The 20,689-nt window shown below is 33.4% G+C and overlaps 1 protein-coding gene across 1 annotated transcript in view; it reads right to left on the bottom strand.

Annotated features, from left to right (window-relative positions):
- The window catches only part of Epha6 (EPH receptor A6), an 808,736-nt gene that overhangs the window by 246,069 nt on the left and 541,978 nt on the right, over positions 1 to 20,689 (bottom strand). Inside the window, exons 8-10 of the mRNA XM_027943203.3 lie at positions 9,170 to 9,278; positions 5,052 to 5,122; positions 1,757 to 1,882 (exon numbers count right to left, since the gene is read on the bottom strand). Coding sequence (XP_027799004.2) covers positions 1,757 to 1,882; positions 5,052 to 5,122; positions 9,170 to 9,278 — 306 coding nt within the window. The remainder of the gene's footprint in view (positions 1 to 1,756; positions 1,883 to 5,051; positions 5,123 to 9,169; positions 9,279 to 20,689) is intronic.

Raw genomic sequence — 20,689 nt, forward strand, 5'->3', positions numbered from 1 at the left:
TCTACTGTCTAAAGAAAACAACCTCCGCAAACAAAATGAATTTAATGCAGTCATTCTTTGCAATTATGCCTACTGGTGCTCTTTGTTCAGCCGAAGTAAATGGAGAAACTGGTTCTATTCTGGGTCCTTAATCTTTCTGATATGGCAGCCTCTTTGGCAGAGAGTATGAGGATCAAATATACAGGACCCCTGTGTCAGCACTCAGAGGAACATCTATCTGGTCATGCAGGATATAAGGCTATCCACTTTTGCATACAGAATGCAAAAACTCAAGGAGAACTCTCTCCCAAAGTCCTAGGAATTCTTGAGGTAGTGCTAGTACCTAAGAAATTAGGTTTCATTCATGAGCATCTATGATCTATGAGTTCAGAGGAACCCTGCAGTAAGTTTAATGCTCTGTTGTCAATATCTTAAAATTCTTAATGTTTCAACAAGAGACCCTGCATTTTCCCTTTGCACTGGATGCTGCAAATTATGTAACATGACTTTCTGAGGGAGAAGGGCTTTAAAAGGGGAAAATTGCTTTCTTTTGGCCTTTGCAAAGACCTGAAAGCTGGTTGGAATGACCCCACTTGGGTATACTCTATTTTCTCCAAAGGATAAAAAATAACTCCTATTCAGGTTTTGAAAAAATCTGTACTCCCCTTCAAGTTCCAGTCTCCCTTCTGTATTTTAGGAAGACATTCTTCTGTTCATTCTACAACCTCTTCAGCTGCATCCATAGTTGCTTTGTCAGTGATTACATTTCCAAACTATCTAGTGTGTATCCATTTGATTATATGTGCATTTGAGCCATTGAGATGTGAATAGATGCATTTCCAATTTCCAGGATATTGCCTCAAAGACAAAGATGAAGAGACTGAACTCTTTATCCTTCCTCTAAGGTGGAAGGTCTTTGACCATATTAGGGAAGGCAGAAGAAGGAGTAAAGGAACTAGGGTCCCTGCAAGACCTTCAGAACTAGAGCTCCTCTGCTAGCATTGACTACTCACTTTGGGTCAAGGACTTGAAAGAGGAGTCAGCCTTTATTCTTGAGAACCTTTATTATTTAAGCTTAGCTCTGGCATAATCAAGGTACAACATAAATACTTGTGGGCTGATTTATACTTAATTTGCATTTACTTAGAACAGCTGAATAACTGTTCAGAGTATTGGAATAGTCTACATAGGAAGAATTATCAATTTACCTTAAAATGATATAAAACTATATTGAACCGAATTTTACCTTCAGTGATTCTCAGAACACTTCTGGGTCTTGAAGAGCCTCAAGGTCATCATTATGAATATTAATTACAGTGGGACTCTATAGATGTTGAGGCTTAAGTAAATCTATAATAACCTATGACAAACTCCTGAAATTGCATTTTCAAAATAAATTCCGGAAGCACTCTAGTTTCACTGTAATTTATCTTCCTTATGAAAGAAGACTATAGGATGTTAAAAATAACTTTTGTGAAACTTCTTGCTGTTGGAAACTAAAAATGGACACTTATACTTTAAAGAAATAGCATAACAAATATAATTTTCCTCCTTAAAATTTTTAAATGACCAAAATATTCAAATTTAAGGGCTGGGGTCGTAGCTCAGTGGCAGAGCACTTGCCTAGCATGTGTGAGGCCCTGGGTTTGATTCTCAGCACCGCATATAAATAAAGGTGATTGACAACCAAAATATTCAAATTTAAAATGTTATGTTGTTAATCAGTTACAAAGCCATTAAGCCATCACATATTCAAAAGTATAGATTTTGTGTTTACCTGCCCCAATAACTCTTTCGATGCGAATTCTGGAAGGATCTATCTCTTTTGCAAATTCATGGACTGCTAGGGATGGGTCTTCATAGGTATCTGGATCAATGTAAGTTTTAACTCCTGGGAAACGCACTGCAACAAAAAATAAAAGATTGATTTAGTTTAAGAATATTTTAGTAGTCATACATCTTGTGAATATATAAAAGGAGGAGTCATGTACTGAAATAGTCAGTCTAGTCTTGTTACATGAATTCGTCTCTTTTCCTGATTTCCTTCTTCTCTTCCCTCCTTTAAAGCTTGGACTGCTTGCATTTATTTACCATACAATGTAAATGAGTGGGTAGTTTCATAGAATCACTGATGGTTCGGAGAAAACACATCAGCTTACTCATCCACTAGAAGAAGACCCATACATTTCATACTTCTCTAGTCAGAGTGTGGGGAAATGAGGCATTACTCACCCCCAATAAGCTAGCACCATAGGGTCCTTCAAAAACACTAGATTTTTGTGAACTTATAGACATTTATATGAAATAGCATAACAAAAATAAGTTTACTCCTGTACTGTGGTCTCTGTTTTCCAGAAACTTTCGATCAATAGAACAGAATAAAAGTCAGTGACAGGAAGGACCACTACTGATACAGGCCTTTCCTGTGCTCTCTAAGTTGCCTTCACAGTCAGACTGCTAATGTCTTGCAAAGGACCAGCTAGCTTCTCTAACCTGGTGGGAAAGGTGGGCACCAAGCGCCCAGATCTTGTCATTGGTGGTACAGCTGCTGCTGTGTCTCTGGTGGGGATGGAGTGTTCACAGCCCACCAGCAATTGGGATGAGTAGGGCTGGTTAGAAAACATGAACACATGGCTGCCAGTTCATTTGTGAATGCCTGAAGTCACAGACTGCCTGTGAATACCCTTCTGTTTTGTCATTGATTTCTGTTTTCTGCTTTAGATTGCTTGCTCTTGGAGTACAGATCATTTCTTATGTATTTGTGTACCTTTTCGATACCTTCTATATGGTTCTCGAGGTAATAATCACTAATCAAGTCTTTACTAAATAACAGGGATTAAAGGACCAAAGCTAAATTTGTGATAGAGTGAATAGTACTCAGTTTTGTTACTACTTAGATTAAAAATCATATTAATCTAGAATTAAGTATTGTTTGGGGATGCTTGGAAACATGCTTTTGCAAGAAAATCTCAGACAAAAGATAACAAAGTGAGTTTAGAAGAGGTGACTGAATGGCTATTATTAGCAGTAATTTGCTTCATTTATTCTTCATGCTCATTGCCTTCATTTGTTACCTCCTGTCTACTGTCTTAGTGCTTGATATTCACTCACAAAAATATTAGTATTTCTCAAATAGTACCAGAAAAGCACATTTTCAAGTACACTTAGACCCGACACTGATTTGGAAATGCTATGCTTTTTATACTTCTTAAAGTTCAGATTGGAGAGAAGGAGAACAGAATCTCTACTTCCATTTCAAAGGCCATGTGATATTATTGTAACTTAGTAAGAATTGTGATTTATAATTGAGTTCTGTAAACTCAAATCTGGTAGCTACTATTAGATGATTAGCAGCATCTAACTGGATATATGGACATGCTGAAAATATTGCTTTAAGCACAGAAAACAAGTCTTATTTACTAACTCACACATAGTTCTCATAATGAAACCATTCAATTATTTATGATGACACACATTTCTATAGAATAAACTGATTAGTTAATATTACTTTCTTTCTTGTAAATACAATGTATGTAGTATAGGGAAAAAAATGACCAAGCTTAGTTTAGATTTTACATTATCTGGTTACTAACTAATTTATTACTTTTTCACATTTTTTTATTGGTACAGTTTAATTCTATATAATGGTGAAGTTTGTTGTTACATATTCATACATGCACATAACATAACACTCTAATTTGGCCAACATCATTCCTAGTTACTAACTAATTTAACTTATACCCTGTCTTCTAACATCAGTTTAGGTTTTTTTTTTTTTTTTTTTCCTATCTCCTTGGCTGCCTCACGTTATTTTCAATGCTTCTTGCTGTGCCCATCTGGTTTAGTTTATGCTAAACTGGTACTTAGAAAACAGATAATAAATACCCTAGGAGCACCTTTTCCCTTCGAATCTCAGTACTAAATGTCCTGCAGTGAATCTTAAGGTTGCCCTGCGTAAGTCATCTGCCCAGGTGTCTGGATCCATGCTTCTGCAATCTGTTTACAGTGTTTCCAGGTCATCTCATGCCAGATATTGGCTCTCTCAGTTCTGACAGAGTAGTGAGACTCCAATTTATTGTAAAAAAGAACAACCTGTGAGAGTTTCTAAAACTGCATATGTCTTAGTCCTAACCCAGACCTTCCCAGTCAAACCTTGGGAAGTCAGGGTGAACATTCTATTTCAGGTGATCCATAGAATATTCTAAAAAAACCACATTAGCCTCAGGAATAGTCCTAAATCATCTCACTAATTTTTAATATCCTTACTTAAAGCCCTTTCTCTCTTGAAAAAGGACATAGATTGGAAAGTACCTTATTCTTTTTGTTTTTTCTTACTTCTTTTTTTTTTTTTTTTGAAATAAAAGATGAGTTTAAATAGTTAAAGGAATTGCTTCTTGTATTATCTCTGTACTGTAGTTAATTGGAGAAACACCCCTTTCTTGTTAATTCAGTGTCTCATGGTAGAGAAATTCTCTTGAAAGCAGTGTGCAATTTTTAGGTGGATATGGAGGTGGGTGTAAGGGAGGAAAGGATGGCAATTATCAAACCAACTATAGTGGCAATTACAGCTTGCTAGGGAAGAGATCCTCAAATGAATATAACTGTGTAGTCAGTGCAAGGATTCCTTACATATTCTAAAAGTTAGAGAGCTGATGAATAATAAATTGTTTTGTTATATGTTTAAATGATGACAGTCCCTACGAGAAGGAGTAAAGATCCCTTAATATCTCTGTATCTCATCTACTAAATACAATGGATGCTGATTCTGGAGCCATTGTGAGTGGTAAATAACTAGATATAATCAGTCAACTTATATTTTTAGCAAATTCAGTCTGTTGTGTTTTCCAGCAAGCAGAACTGGGAAATAGGTAATGCAGTTTAATGAGAAGCAGGTGCAATTTCTACCAGCAAACCTGGAAACCAGATGACAGCTTTAAAACTAGAAGCTTAGAAGTGTTTTTATTGTTGCTATTGTTGTTTGCTTCCTCAACTCAATGGATATAAGTTTGAAATAAACTCTTGAAGTGCTGGAATAGTGTAAAATAATGCTAAAGAGTCACCACACTACTTACAATGCCCATTCTGCAACTGGTTTCTTCTCTTCTCTTCTGACTTCATCTTAGCCTTTATGTACCACTGACACCTTTTAAAAAAGCAAACAGAAACTTATTTTTAAGAATTATGTGGGCTAAAACCCAAAAGCAATTAAAATAGATATTATTTATAGACAAAGTTTATGCTATAAAGACTACTTTTAAGAATATCTTTACAATATGAGCAAAATTACATATCTTTATAATATGTACACATTGTGATATACATCAAGATTAGCCCAGATAAGTGAAGTCGTTTGATCCAAAAGACAAGACTCATGTTTTTATAATATGCATAACCATCATTTCTTTCTTGTATGAGTTTGTAAGAAGTTTTTAAAAGTCAAAATGAAAAAAAATGATTTTGTGTCAGAATTGCAGAAGTTTAGGCAGGCATCTTCCATTGTTCAATGCTAACCAATATGATGATTTTCTTTCTTTAATAATTGAAATCTGGTGGAAAAATATTCTGTTCTCTCACTGGATAACTTGGTTCCCATGACTTCTTCAATACAAATAAATTCACTAACATCTGTATGATCTAACAGTTCATCAAACTGCTCATTCCAGTTGGTTAAACTGAATATATCTCTGGTACACAATACAATCTTCCACTGTGAATTTTGCCTCAAATTCTCTGCAAACTGAGTCTGGATCAAAAATGTCTTAAAGATTTCATAGGATAATTTTCAGTGTGTGTTCCTTTACCAATCAGCATAAGAGATACTTCAAAATGATTTTTTTCTTATGTAATTCAAATTGTTCTCTCCAGTGTGAAGAATATTGAAGTGGCTTCTGATGTCATATAAATTGGCAAATGTAGAAATTAAAAGCTGAGAATAATTTGGTATAATTTTTCTTTATTATCAAGTTCTCTTTTTTAAGTGTTATTCATTTTCTGCTCCAAATCTCAAATAAAGGTAACATTTGAGCCCTTTTCTTAAGTTTATTAGGCAAAGTTATTTAACCTACAAAGATTGGAATACTTTACAATTATTATGTTTATGTTTTAAGGCAATACTTTCTGATATCTTCATAAAATGCTTTTCCACATATGTATGTGTTATTCAAATCATTATTTACTGAATTATTTTATGGAAAATAATGCCTTAACCAATGTTCCACAAGTCATATATAATATAACTTGTAAATTACATCTAATTTTGCTATAGGTTGAGTCACTATTAAATAAAATATCGTGTAATATAATTTCCATGATGAATGGAGTTGTTTTTCCCTATTGGGGATAAATATGATACTGCTGTTAAATAAAATCATATTTTTATGAGAGTACCTCCAATTTCTTTGAAGGAACTTTCAAAATGGAAAATAAATATCTTTATAAATCAAATTTAACCATTCTGTTTAAATCATCACTGTCTAGTTAACATGGTATAATTTGTGTCTTTGGAGTTAAGATTTTTTATATGACCTTAGTTTACTTCAATAATTTAATAAGCTTTCTGGGCTCCAAAGCATATTGTCTGTAAACAGGGTGCAATTTCATGATAAATGGAACATTTTCAAGAAATGAGTGCCCTCAAATTAACAGAGATTGGGAGAATTTATGAGACAGTTTATTATTCTAAACATTTCCATAATAAGGTTTGATAAACATGTAGTAATTTTTTGCAAGTTGGTGTTTTTAACTTAACCCAATTGTCATTGCGGCTTCCCATACAACGAAATGCTTTATTTATTTCCCTTTTTCAGTCTGGTACCTTTAACTTCAATGCAACTTTCTTTCATTTGTCTCCACCCCCAGCCATCATTATCTCCTGATCCCTCTCCTTGCATCAGAATTTCAGCATGTTTTTCAGTGAAAAAAAAAAAAAAAACAAAACAAAACAGCCTCCACCAGCATGTACACTTTTTATTCTTGGTTTTTATGATTGGTGGGTCCCTGAGGGTGGTTAAGGTTTTTCCAGGCTGTGTTTGCTTTAGGCTTGAATATTCTGTCTTCAACTCCAAAATTTGTTTTTCATTCATTATAAAAGAAAGGTTGTATCTAAGCTGTGCTGATGGCAAAGTGCTATCAGAGGTTAGCTCTCAGAATAAAGGGAGAGAGTTGAAGGGGAACGCTGGCAACATGATGTGGCCACACTAGTATTTTTACTAGGATAAACTTATTCTTTCATGTCTGTTTATTTTTTTCTTAGATCTGTAGCTAGTATTCTTCTACCAGCTAATTATCCTCTGAAAATGAGAACCTGAGATACTCTTTTATTTATTCCAAGAGTATCACTATCTCTGTTTATATACATTAATATTTTTAAAAAATTCTTTACTCTTACTTTTTTGTCACACTGATAAACTGTGATTTTTTTTCTTTTTTTAACAGAACTTTATAGTAATACATAGTAGTTGGGTTCACCCCAACAAACTCACACATGCATGGAAGTCCATTTTACTTCGTGATTCCCCTTCCTCTACTCTTTTCCCTCCTGCCCTCCCTCCCCTCTCCCACATTCCTTCCTCTACTAGTCTTCCTTTCACTCATCTATTTATTTATATTTGATTGATTCTTTTCACTTATGTGTAAATTTATATTCTCTGTGGTATATTTATATTTGCATGTAACATAATTTTACAGAAGCGCAGTGGTAAATGTGCTCTTTAAAACAAATTTAATATAGAAATCACTATTTTTAATTCTATCACTTTAGAATATTCATTGTTTTTGCTCCTGAATAAGTTCTGTAAAAGGAGGTTTGTTATGATGAAATCTTTAATAGCAATTGTATTAGGGACTCAAAATGATAAGAGTTGTCTAAGTACTTGTGCACTTATTTATCTATACCTTGAAGTCTGTTGTCAATATTGTAGGTGACTTTTTATATATGCATATATCCTAGCTTAAAACTCAAAGGACTTGGTGGTATTTTCTTTCTTACTAGAGAAACCTATTTTATAATTGATTTCAATAATTATATTTGTTTCTTATTAGAGAAACCTATTTTATAATTGGTTTCAATAATTGAGTATAATTGTTAAATGAATTTTAATAAAACATAGGTATCTCGGCAGAGTGTCTTAAATTAATAAAACAAAGATTGTTTATAAACAATCTGACAGTACTATTTATTATTCCTGGTTTTTATCAGATACTCTCAGAGACTAGGTTTGCTGATAGGGTTTGTACACTTTACCTAATGTTAGCATGGATGTACACTGTTTGGCTGGCCTTACTTCAGTTTTACGTCACAGCATTGGTATTTTGCTGTATGTGTATGTAACAAATTACTACTCTTGAGGTATTTTGTGCTCCTAATGATATCTATATCAATTATTTCTTTTTATAGAAGTGATCTGAAGATATTTATGATTTCTGACAGAAGTCATGGTTAAATATCAAGGGTTAATAAGATATAACACTTGCATTTAAAAATAATTTTCTACATACTCATTCTTCTTTCTGAATTGTCATTGTCTATATCACAGTAATAATCATCAATTATATTTAAAAATCAATAATCAATGCTTTTAGTGTATTAAATTATCATAGCAAACCTATATGAAAATACAAAGCTAAGATTCAGATGGGTGAAGGACTCTGACCACTTGTCAGGATTCAAATCTAGGTCTTTTGCTATTTTATAGTTATCATTACTTTACATTTTCATCCATCTTACCCTAAGGTAGAGAAACACCATAATTATAAATCCAATTAACACTATTATACTAAGAACAGTTTTAATATCTAATTGATAGAAAGTCACACTTTTCTGATACTCAGTTTTTAAAGAGCTTTTGTATGTATTGTTTGCTCTGCAAATTTTTTTCTAGAAAAATATCTTTTATGGTATCATTTTATTTTAGTAAATGAAAAACTCAGAAGTAACTTTTAGAGTAAAAATTCATCATTCACAGATTTCACACTTCTTTTACCAAGTCATTGTGTGCTCTTGTGCTCAGGGTCTTGTTGACACCAAGGACTAATGATGGAAGCCATGTGCTGTGTAAAGCTCTCTATCCTCTGATCTGTCAGGATTGTTCTTTGGCTCATCTGTGCATTGCTACACTTAAAAGCATTTAAATACACAGTGTATAAAAGAGTGGATAATCAAAAATCTTGAAAATACATCTGTTTCAGTTACCTGCCAGTGATTAAGAAGAACAAAGTAAGGATGACGAGAAGGGTGAATCCCCCAACGGCGGCGGTAGCGATCACCAGAATTTGCCCTTGTTCTGCTGCCATGTCAGAAGCTGAAACACAGAGGTAATATAAAAATTTACCCAAATTTATGCTAAACATAGTACCTGTTTGAAAATATGGCAATGGATACCAAACAAGTCCAACATATTTCGCCTTTATTTCGGAATTCATATATAGGATGCTAACCCCAAATAAATGAGCTTTGTCTAAGGGCTGAAGAGTTGAGGTCACCACCCACCACATGAGCACTTCTTCTTTCCTATAAAAATATGAAAAAAGTAGACTTATTCTTAGTACCCTACATTTTAAGATTAGGTATGTGTTACAGAATTAAACAAAAAGGTTTTGTTTTATATAATTGCTTATTTTAATCTCCTTTAAAACTTTTAAGCCAGTACACAAGGCTTCATGGACTGTTCCATTATCTGTTTCTACAAAGTAGAAAGACTGTTCTCTCATTCCTTTAAAGAATGATCTTCTAAAGATAGCCTCTTCAACAAATGGTGCTGGGAAAACTGAAAATCCATATGTAGGAAAATGAAATTGAACCCCTGTCTTTCATCCTGCACAAAACTCAAAGTGTATCAAGGACCTAGTAGACCCTGCACCCACTAGAAGAAAATGTAGGCCCAATTCTCCATCATGTTGGCTTAAGAACTGACTTTATCAACAAGACTCCTAAAGCATAAGAAGTAAAATTAATATCAATAAATGGTATGGTATCAAACTAAAAATCTTCTTCCTAGCAAAGGAAACAACTAAGAACGTGAACAGAATGGGAGAAAATCTTTGCCACCTCAGTTAAAGCATTAATCTCCAGGGTATAAAATAACTCAAAAAACTTAATAACCCCAAACCAAATAACCCAATCAATAAATAGGCAAAGGAATGGAACACATACTTCACAGAAGAAGAAATATAAATGGTCAGCAAATATATAAAAAAAAGTTCAACATCTCTAGCAACTAGAGAAATGCAAATTAAAACTACACTGATATTCCATCTCACTCCAGTCAGAATGACAATTATAAAGAACAGAAGTAACAATAAATATTGGCAAGGATGTGGGGAAGCAAACTGGTACAACTACTCTGGAAAGCAGTATGGAGATTCCTCATAAAACTTGGAATGGAACTACCATTTGACCCAGGTATTCCACTCCTCAGTATATACTCAAGGGACTTAAAATCAGCATACTACAGTAACACAGCCATATAATTGTTTATAGCAGTTCAATGCACAGTAGGCAAGGTATGGAACCAATGTAGGTGGGCTTTAAGGGATGAATGGATAAAAAAAAAAGTGGTATATACATACAATGGAATATTACTCAGCAATAAAGAAGAATTAAATTATGGAATTTCCCAGTAAATGGATGAAAGTGGAGACTGCCATGCTAAGCGAAATAAGCCAATTCCAAAAAAACAAATTTCTCTGGAAGGTAACCACCATTTGATCCAGTTATCCCACTCCTCAACATATACCCAAATGACTTAAAATCAGCATACTACACATCATTGCTTATAGCAGCTCCATGCACAGTAGACAAGGTATGGAACCAGAAAGTTCTTTCTGATATGCTGATGCTAACACACAATAAGTGGGGGAGGGTTGGGGAAGAATAGAAATTCATTGGATTAGACAAAGCGGAATGAAGGAAAGTGGGGGATGGAATAGAAAAGACAGTAGAATGAATCCAATATAACTTTCCTATCTTCATATATGAATACATGGCCAGTATAATTCCACATCATGTACAACCATAAGAATGGGATCCTAATTAGAATAAGTTATACTCCATGTATATATGTATAATATATCAAAAATACACTCTACTTTCATGTATATATGAAAAGATAAATTGAAAAATAAAAAATAAGCTAACAATAAAAATTTAATACAACAAAAGAATGATCTTCTATATATTTCATAGAACTAAGTTCACACATTAAATTTTTAAGTTTCTACCTGTCCAGCACAAGGAAATACACACACACACACACACTCTCTCTCTCTCTCTCTCACACACACACACACACACACACACACACACACATATATATATATTTAGATGTCTAGATATCTATATCTCTATTTATATCTACACATACATATAATATATAACTAATAGGTGCATAAATGTTTGATTGGCAGGAATTGGGAAAATTATATTTAAAATGTCATTTTTTGTTAAAAAAAGATCAAATAACATATAGAACAAAATGCTACTTTTTTCATTAACAAAACTTTTTTTTTTTTCATGGTGCTGGAGATGAAACATAGGACCTTGTGCATGGTAGGGAAGAAAACTGTATCTTAATACTGCACGGAGTGCATATTTAACTAAACTTCCAACAATGTTTCAAAATGTTAGTTCAATTTGTTTATTAATATTCCTCATTTTCTGTATTACTGAAACTTAATTCAAATACAATTTTTATGGGATGGGATGAGAAACAGCATAAAAACAGAGGTAAGGAAATCGAAGCACAGAAAAAATGAAGAGCTTGCTCTCATAGGTCTATGACAAAATTCAGGTTTCCAGCTTCTTGTTTTAGTTCTTCTTCATATACTAAAATTCATAATAAATAATAAATCAGTTATCAGTTTTCCATAATATTAAAAAAAATCACCTTTTAATATTGCTTAAGCTAAAGCTTGTTTTTATTTTGATTATTATAAATAAAAATATGTAAATCTCATAAGTCATAGAAAGTAAATTGAATTTAAAAATATATAATTACAAAGCAAACTGAACTGAGTATGGTAGTGCACACCTGTAATCTCAGTAACTTAGGAGGCTGAGGCAGGAAGAACACAAGTTCAAGGTTAGCCTTGGAAAGTTAGCGAGACCCTGCACAGCACAAGGAAATACACACACACACATACACACACACACACACAAAATAAAAATAAGAGTGCTCCTGAGTACCATAAATAAATAAGTAGATAAATAAATTAAAAAATACTAAATAATAAATAAAAAGGGATGTGTCTCAGTGGTGGAGTACCCTGTGTTTTTCAGACACAAATGTGTGGGTATATATATATATATATATATATATATATATATATTCAGAATATTACAGTCTCATAAAATGATATACCTACTAGAGAAAATCTAAACCTTCAGTGCTATTGTTGACCCATTAAGGAAACAGTCCTGGTATTTAAGAGACTTTTAAAGAAATCCTAATGTAATAAAAACAAAATTTATATATGTTCTGTTTTCAGTAAGAAAAATATATTACACTTTGGAATTAGATTTTTGCCATCCTGATTTAATCAAGGTATTTTCAGGCAGTCTATTAAAATGTTCAGTTTTTAGCTCATAATCTGCACCAAGACATGTTAAATGTTGCACCTTATCCAAAACATAATGCACTGAACCTTTTTTGTTTGGTCTTCACTGAATTTCCTAATCTTCAAAATAGCACTACTATCAGTGCCCCCAAATGTCACATTTCTCATTGAAAATTATAAAATAAAAAATATTAAGAAGTTCTTGTTATAGAAAACAATATTAACTCATTGAAGATAAAGAAGATGGCATTTTAAAAGAAAACATTTTTTTATTCAGCAACTGCTGTGTTTATAAATTAATAATATTGTTCAAGAGTGTTGAACATGAACCATATATTTTCACAGTAGTCAGACAGCTAGTAATTTATTGAGGCCATATATCCCCAAGTTCAGATGGGGAATAAGATTATGTAATTGGGTACCTTCTGAAAATCAGATTATTTTGCTATAGAAAATTGTGTTGACTTAAATAGTTTTACCAATATGTCTCCTTTTGCAAACTTCAATTATTTATTTATGAACATTTTAAATTAAATGTAATTGGATAACAGAATATTAAGCTGTGACACTTTAAGAAATGCATATTCCTGTATAATTGTTTCTTAAATTTCTATATTAGGAATCCGAAATAGTCCTCTATGGAGAGTAAAATATATAAGTAATCAAGTTATTTGAAAATAGGAGTGTTTAAGGAGGCACACTGTTACAGTGGGAGCAAAATGTTATAGATAATGAAGCTGAGATTCTTAGGAAAACACCACCAACATCCTCATCTTGATCATCAACAGTCACTATTTTAATAGTCTTCTATGTTCCTAGCATAATTCATCAAGCTTCAGATTCACATGAAATTTATGTTCATAATCTTGATAGGTAGGTACTACTATTATTCCTGCCATAAGTAGTAATGTTACTTGTCTACCAATGCACCTATCATACACAGGAGAGCTAGAAATTCAACTATTATCTGCCTCTGAGCCCTTGCTATTAATGGTACTTGAAACCACCACTTCACAAAAAGGAGAATCTACTAAAACTAGACCTTTTGTTACCTAAGAATAATTATAGCCTTGCTTGACTTTGTTTTGATGTTTATAATGTTAAGAATGTTGGATTAAATATTCACAAATCTTTCAGACCAATTTAAAAAAAAATGTAAGTATAACAATAAATAAAATTTAAATATCACCATCTTTCAGACCAATTTTACTATATTGTGTGATCCACTAAGGCTATAATCAAATTTAGATTTGCCATATGGATATAAGGGAAATACCCAGGATCCATGATGAAACCCTTGGTCCTGATAGAGATAATTTCTGAGCCTTAGTATATTAGTGTTGGTCTATCACAGAGTTCTGACTTCATTCTCAGGATAAATTCCCAAACCCTCAACTTTTTACAAATGCCTCTAATATGTTTCTAGATTTATCATTCTTTAACCATGCTGAATTTCTCCCAATGTGTTGACTGAGCCCAACTTTCTCTGCTGGTCAATTCCTATTCAGTCCTCCTTCATGAACATCACATCATTTGGGAAGCTTTCTTTTTGGTCATTTAGATTTGCTTTTGACGCCCCCCCCCCCCCCCGATAAATGTACCTCTGGACCCTTTAATGACTTCTACCAAAAACATGATCATATTTTATTAAATTTCCTCTTTTTTGCAAGCTTTTTTTTATTGGAAAGCAAATTCCATGATGGTAGAGAATTTATTCATTATGGTATCTGTAGTGAGTTGAATGGTGACATACCTTCCCTCTCCCCTCAAAAAGGGAATATATGAAAAAGTCTCAGTCACCCTGGATTATATAGGTGGTCCAAAATCCAATGATGCATGTCCTTATAAGAGACTGAAGAGGAGAAGACAAAGGGGAGAAGGTGATGTAAAGACAGGCAGAGACTGGTGCTGTAAGTACCACAAACTAAGAAACACGTGGAGACCCCAGAAGTTGAATGTGGTAAAGGATTCTCCACAAGAGCCTTTGGAGGGAGGATGTTTTGCCCTCCAGAACTGTGTTCTGTTGTTTTAAGACACACTTTTTGTGATAATTTGTTACCACAGCCCTAGGAAACTCACATAGTGTCCAACCTACAGGGCATGATGCATAGTATTAGCTTAATCGTTTTTTTTTTGTTTGTTTTTTTTTGAGTGCATGAATTAATGATCACTTGCATTGAATGAATTTGGTAAGAAAAGGTTAGGTTAAACTCTAACCAATCCACATTCTCACACTTCCCTTGATGTATGAGGAAGATTAACCTGAAATGTAGCTATGCAATGCATATGAAGAGAATCTACCTGATATTAATTTCATCATGAGAATCCTATTATTCTGTATGCTTGGATAAAATATTTCCTGGAAGGCAGAAACTACTGGAAAATTCTCACTTCCAAATTTTACTAGGTTAGGTAGATTAAGCTCAGAAATGTGAATATAAGGTTAATAATTCACTCAGTAAATATTTATTAAATATTTTACTTTATTTGGTGCCAGGGATTGAACCCAGAGGCACTAAACCACTGAGCCACATCTCCAGCCCTTTTTATTTTTTATTTTGAGACAGAGGCTCACTAAGTTACTTAGAGCCTTGCTAAATTGCTGAGGCTTTGAACTTTCGATCTTCCTGCCTCAGCCTCCAGAGCTCTTGGGATTACAAGCCTCTGCCACCAAGTTTAGCTATTAAGTAACTATTATATACCAAGCACAGAGGTAGATAATGGGGATACAGTGATGAACAAAATAGACACAGTTACTATGCTCATGGACTTACAGTTCAGTGGTGAATATAGACAGTGAACAAAATTTTACAAGAAAAGCTATCGTTATAAAAAGGAACCTGGGGGGCTGGGGTTATGGCTCAGTGACAAAGCCCTTGCCTAACCCATGTGAGGCAACGGGTTCCATCCTCAGCACCACATAACAAATAAAGGCATTCTGTCCATCTACAACTAAAAAAACAAAAATTAAAAAAAAAAGGAAACTGTAAAGTGAAAGATGGACCATGGCAGTGAGTCAGCTGACCCATATGATTGGAAGATATAATGTGCTGGAAAGGAGGAGGATTAAGAGAAAGATAAAGAAATGCTTTGTGGCCAGAGACCTCACTGACTTGATTCATTTAAATAGACACAAGAAAACCATAAAAATTACCTACCAAATTGATTCAATAAAAATACAGTATAGCTACAAATCCCTCTGCTATAAAAACTTGTCTATAGTACTATTTATTTTTGCAATCCTGACAAAAAAGTTTATTTTTAATTAGTTTTGTAGGGAAAATATATAACTTAACCCTCCTGAGTAGTACCTACAGAGAGCTAACTTGCCCTTAAAAAGAACCACAATGAAAATCTTAGTAAGAAATGAAATTTATTTGTGATTAGCTAATTGGAAATGTTCTTTTGCTTAATGGATTGAGGTTGTCTTCTTGGAAAAAGATTAAGTATATTAAAACAGCATATTTGTTTTATGGTTTTGGAAAGGAGTACATTTCCTTAAAGGAAGCAATTATCCAAAAACATGTTGCAAAATTATTACTGAACAAGGACTTAGCACCTAGCCGCTGCTTGATATAATTCAGATGACATTATTAAGTAAGGTTGGCTTTAGCTGTTTCCATTTAAAGAGGAAAAAGTGAAGTTCTTTACTTGGAATCAAAATACTTAAAAAAATAGATTGCATGTCTTTAGGAAAGTATGTGAGAAAAGCAATTTGGCTATTTTAAACTGGAGAATTTTCTTCTATGGAGGCATATGATTTTGTCTCCCTGTAATCAAGATTATTCTAGTTTATATTTACATTTCAAAGTAAAATCTGTTATTTGTATTCTGTCTCATTTTCTGTGGAATAGCTTTTTAAAGTTAACTCTTTTCTGTTATGAACATCCTTTTAAAGTTATTGGAGACAGCAGTCATAAGACTTTTTTAAAATGAAATATTTCTCAAAAATGCTGCCTGTTGAAATAAAATATCTTCATCATTTCACCAAAATGAATTCTTGCTATTTTTTTGGCACAGTCTAAATATTAACAAAGTCATGAATTGACAATAATCAATAAATAAATGCATTTTAGGTTTATTTGCAATGGACACAGGAAAATTCTCCTCTCAGGTCATATATAGCAATCACTGTTTGCCTAACCTTATAAGAATGAGAAGCACAAAAGCACACAAGAATGCACACAACCTAACACTATATAATGGAGACCAATTAATCTGCACAATCTCAATACCATATGCTTAAGTAAACATGAGTAAGGGATACAAATGAAAGCTGAGGAAATGTTTCTCCTAGAAGAATATAACTCCTGTGACCAAAAGATGAAATCACTATTATCTTGCCCATCTAGACTTAAAAGCATGTTACTCTCTTTGATTTTTCTACAATTCTGAGTCCCATGTCAAAACTTTCATCATGTCTCATATCATCTTGTCTTTATTTCTACTGGAATGGTCAAATTTCAGACTTCAGCTCCACGTGACTAGACTAGTTTTTTGATTTTCTGTTGGGTTGCCTTTCTATAGTATCTCTTCCAACTCCCTCCCATATTGCATAGCCAGATAATTATCCTACAACATAATATTTGAAAATACTTAGAATGTTTTCCATTGCCTAGAGGGTGAAATTATCCCTTACTGGTGTGTCTACCACCTCAGAGATTTCCAAGAATGAAACTTTGGAGTTAGCCCTCTTACAAGTCTCCCTTTGCCTTCCAGTTATCATCAGTACTGTCATCTGCATCTTTTAAGTATTCCTTAGATTTATCCCCAGTCTCTCCAATTTCCATTGCTATTTAGGTAATATTATCACATTTATTTGAAATCAGTCAGCAGCCTAAGTGATGTGAATGCAGTTGAGCAATAGCAAGCAAGACAAAAAATAAAAATCAAAAAAATCCTCTGGACATCCACTTGATGTTCACATATTAACAATGCACAGTTTACGCCAAAATAGAGCTTTGATTCCTTGTGCTTTTACTTTAGACATATTTATTGATTGCCACATTTACAAAATAGTGCAATAGCAATAGATAGAAATAACGTGGTGGGGGTGGGTATCAGGAGAGAAAGCTGAGTAGAAGAGCATACTACTGGGACGATTGGCAGAAGAATGGAGGAAAGCAGAAAATATGACATCCCCAAATATACATCAGTCAGGAGTCAGAAATCAGAAATTTAAGATCCTAGAAAATTCAACCCTACAGAATTCAAGGAGCAGCAAAGGACTTACTATGATTTAACTCATCACATTGATAAGTTCATTCAAGGTCAATTAAAAACATAGTGAGATAAGTCCAAGACATTTTATTTAAAGGGCAGGAGTCTGTAGGTGCATGATTTGAAAGATATTTCTCTCTAACACAAAAGTTAAAAAATAATGCTTTTTAGACCAAATGCCTGGATGAAAAAAAATGATTTACTTTTTTACGGATTTTATATTTTATGTTAGAAATAATATCTTTAGATATTTTCTACAACAAGGAATTGGCCTGCTGCCTTACACGAGTTAGACATTAATAAATGCATATTGTTCATAAAAAAGAGATAAAGGATACATTTTAGACATAAATATAAAATATCCTTGGCTGAAGAATAGTATTCTTATTTGATTTACATGGCAATACTAATCCTTAAACATGTCTTAAGTTTCATAAATGATACCTCATAACTTGCATCACATTGATAAGTTAATAGAAGAAAGTAATGTGCGTTAATTTTTTTTCCTAAATAGTTCTGCCTAGGCTTTAAGTGAAATAAATATTAGAGAAACAGGCATAAATATTGTATTTATACTTTTGTTCTCATTCAATATTTGATGCTATCTACCAGTAGGAAAATATGTTTAAGGTTAGAAATGAAAGAGAGACTTGAGAGAGTCTCTGTTCCACTCAAGTCAGCTGATTACTGGGTTCTCAGCTGGGCAGAAACAAACCTCAGATACCATCTCTGTTGCAGTGCAGACCTTAGCAGGGATTATACTTATTTTCAGAATGTGATTTGACATTAATGCTTTTTGTACTGTTCTGCTGCTTCCCCTGAAACAATGCAATTCAGTACATCAAACCGTGGCTACACTGGAATGCCAAAGATTTCAAGATTCACTCTTCTTGATGACCTCAATTTACTTGTCAGACAAAAATGCTAAATGATACAGGGATAATTGGAAAATGTGAGTTTGGTATAAGTTGATGGAGTGTCAGAAACAGAGGCAGGTATGCAGCATGATTAAAGACTTTTTTTAAAAAGAGAATCTTATGTTCATTGTAAGTGGTCAAGATATCTTGCCACAGGTAGGGTCATGTGACAAATTTCAAAAACAAAGAAAAGTTGATTGAGGCACTTAAAGAATGGAAACTATTGTCAAGATTATGAATGTCAAGGATTTAATTTTTAATTATCCATGTTTCATGCTGTTACTGGCAGTTGAGATCGGTCTTTGAGAATATTTTTGCAAACTAAAATATTTCTGTCTTTATACATATGTTTTATCCTTTAAAAAAATACCAAGTATAGAAAAGGATTTTCTTACAAGTTTCACAAATTCCCCAGATCACTGGCCTGGAACCAATGATTGTTTTCATTTCAGATACTATTCATTTTGCATCATGATATTAATAGTGGGTACCTGCACACTGGGAAAGCACATTTATGGAGTAGAAGCTATAACTTCTTAAAATAACAGCTACTGTGATTCGAGGTAAATAGCTTTTTTTTTCAACTTTTTTTTGTAGTTGTAAATGAGCAGAATGCCTTTATTTTATTTGTTTACTTTTATGTGGTGCTGAGGATTGAACCCAGTGCCTCATGCATGCTAGGCAAGTGCTCTGCCACTGAGCTACAGCCCCAGCCCATGAGGTAAATAGTTTTTTAATTGAATGTCTAGTCATTTGAGATCACAGCTATCATAAAGCTGATAGATTTATCTATAATCTGCGTTTTACAGAAAATATTTAAATGAAGTAGTGTCAATTTAAAGTCACACATTGTTTTATTTAGAAAAAGTTCTAGAAAATTTCTTGAGGAAATTCTCATTGGTTGATTTATTATTCATTCAAAAATAATAAAAATATCCATTATGAAGTGTGTGTGAAACACTGTGCTACTGGGATTGAAGAGATAAGAACTGAAGTGTAGTTTCCCTGTCTCAGAATTTTCTCTTCAGTGACATGGGCAGATACACAAGCATTGATTGTAATGCAGAAAAAATACTTTACACATGGAGGATATGTGACTGTCATAGGGGACAACTAAGAGGATGGCAACTTAGATTTGAGGAAGCAAAGTTAAGGCTAAGGAGGGATTCTTCAGTTAAATCTAGAATGATTAAAATAAATCAGATTTCCACTCACCACTTGGTTGGGTGATGTTGGGGCATTCTAGGTAAAGAAACATCATGAATACTTCAGACATCAAAATAGCCCAATATCTACAGGAGTTGTTTTCATGTATTTTGAGATGTCTGAGACATAGACCAAAATACAGAAGAAGCTGGAGAGATAAGCCAGGAATTGGTCAGGAAAATTAAACATGCCTATTTATTTTTTTCATTTTGTCATTTATTTGTTTGTTTGTTTTTGTTTTAATAAGTCATACATGACAGTAGAATGTACTTTGATACATCATATATAATGGAGTGTAATTTCTCATTCTTCTGGTTGTATATGATGTAGAATCACACTGGTTGTATAGTTATATATGTACATAGGGTAATAATGTCTGATTCATTGTACTCTCCTTCCTACCCCCACACCCCCCTGCTCTCCTTTCACTCCTCTGTACCTAAAGTAACTCTATTTTTCCCTAGGCACCCCTCCATTGTGAATTAGCATCTGCATATCAGAGAAAATATTTGGCTTTTGGATTTGGGGATTGACTTATTTTGCTTAGCATGATATTCTCCAACTCCATTCAATTACATGCAAATGGCATAATTTTATTCTTCTTTAAGGCTGAGTAATATTCCATTGTGTGTGTGTGTGTGTGTGTATCTCACATTTTTTTTATCCATTCATCTGTTGAAGGGCACCGAAGTTGGTTCCATAGTTCAGCTACTGTGAATTGAGCTGATATAAACACTGATAAGGCTGTATCACTGTAATATGCTGATTTTAAGTCCTTTGAGTATAAACTGAGAAGTTAAGTGGTGTTTCCATTC

The sequence above is a fragment of the Marmota flaviventris genome, chromosome 8 (genome assembly GCF_047511675.1).
Source record: "Marmota flaviventris isolate mMarFla1 chromosome 8, mMarFla1.hap1, whole genome shotgun sequence".
In the NCBI taxonomy this organism is placed as follows: domain Eukaryota; kingdom Metazoa; phylum Chordata; class Mammalia; order Rodentia; family Sciuridae; genus Marmota; species Marmota flaviventris.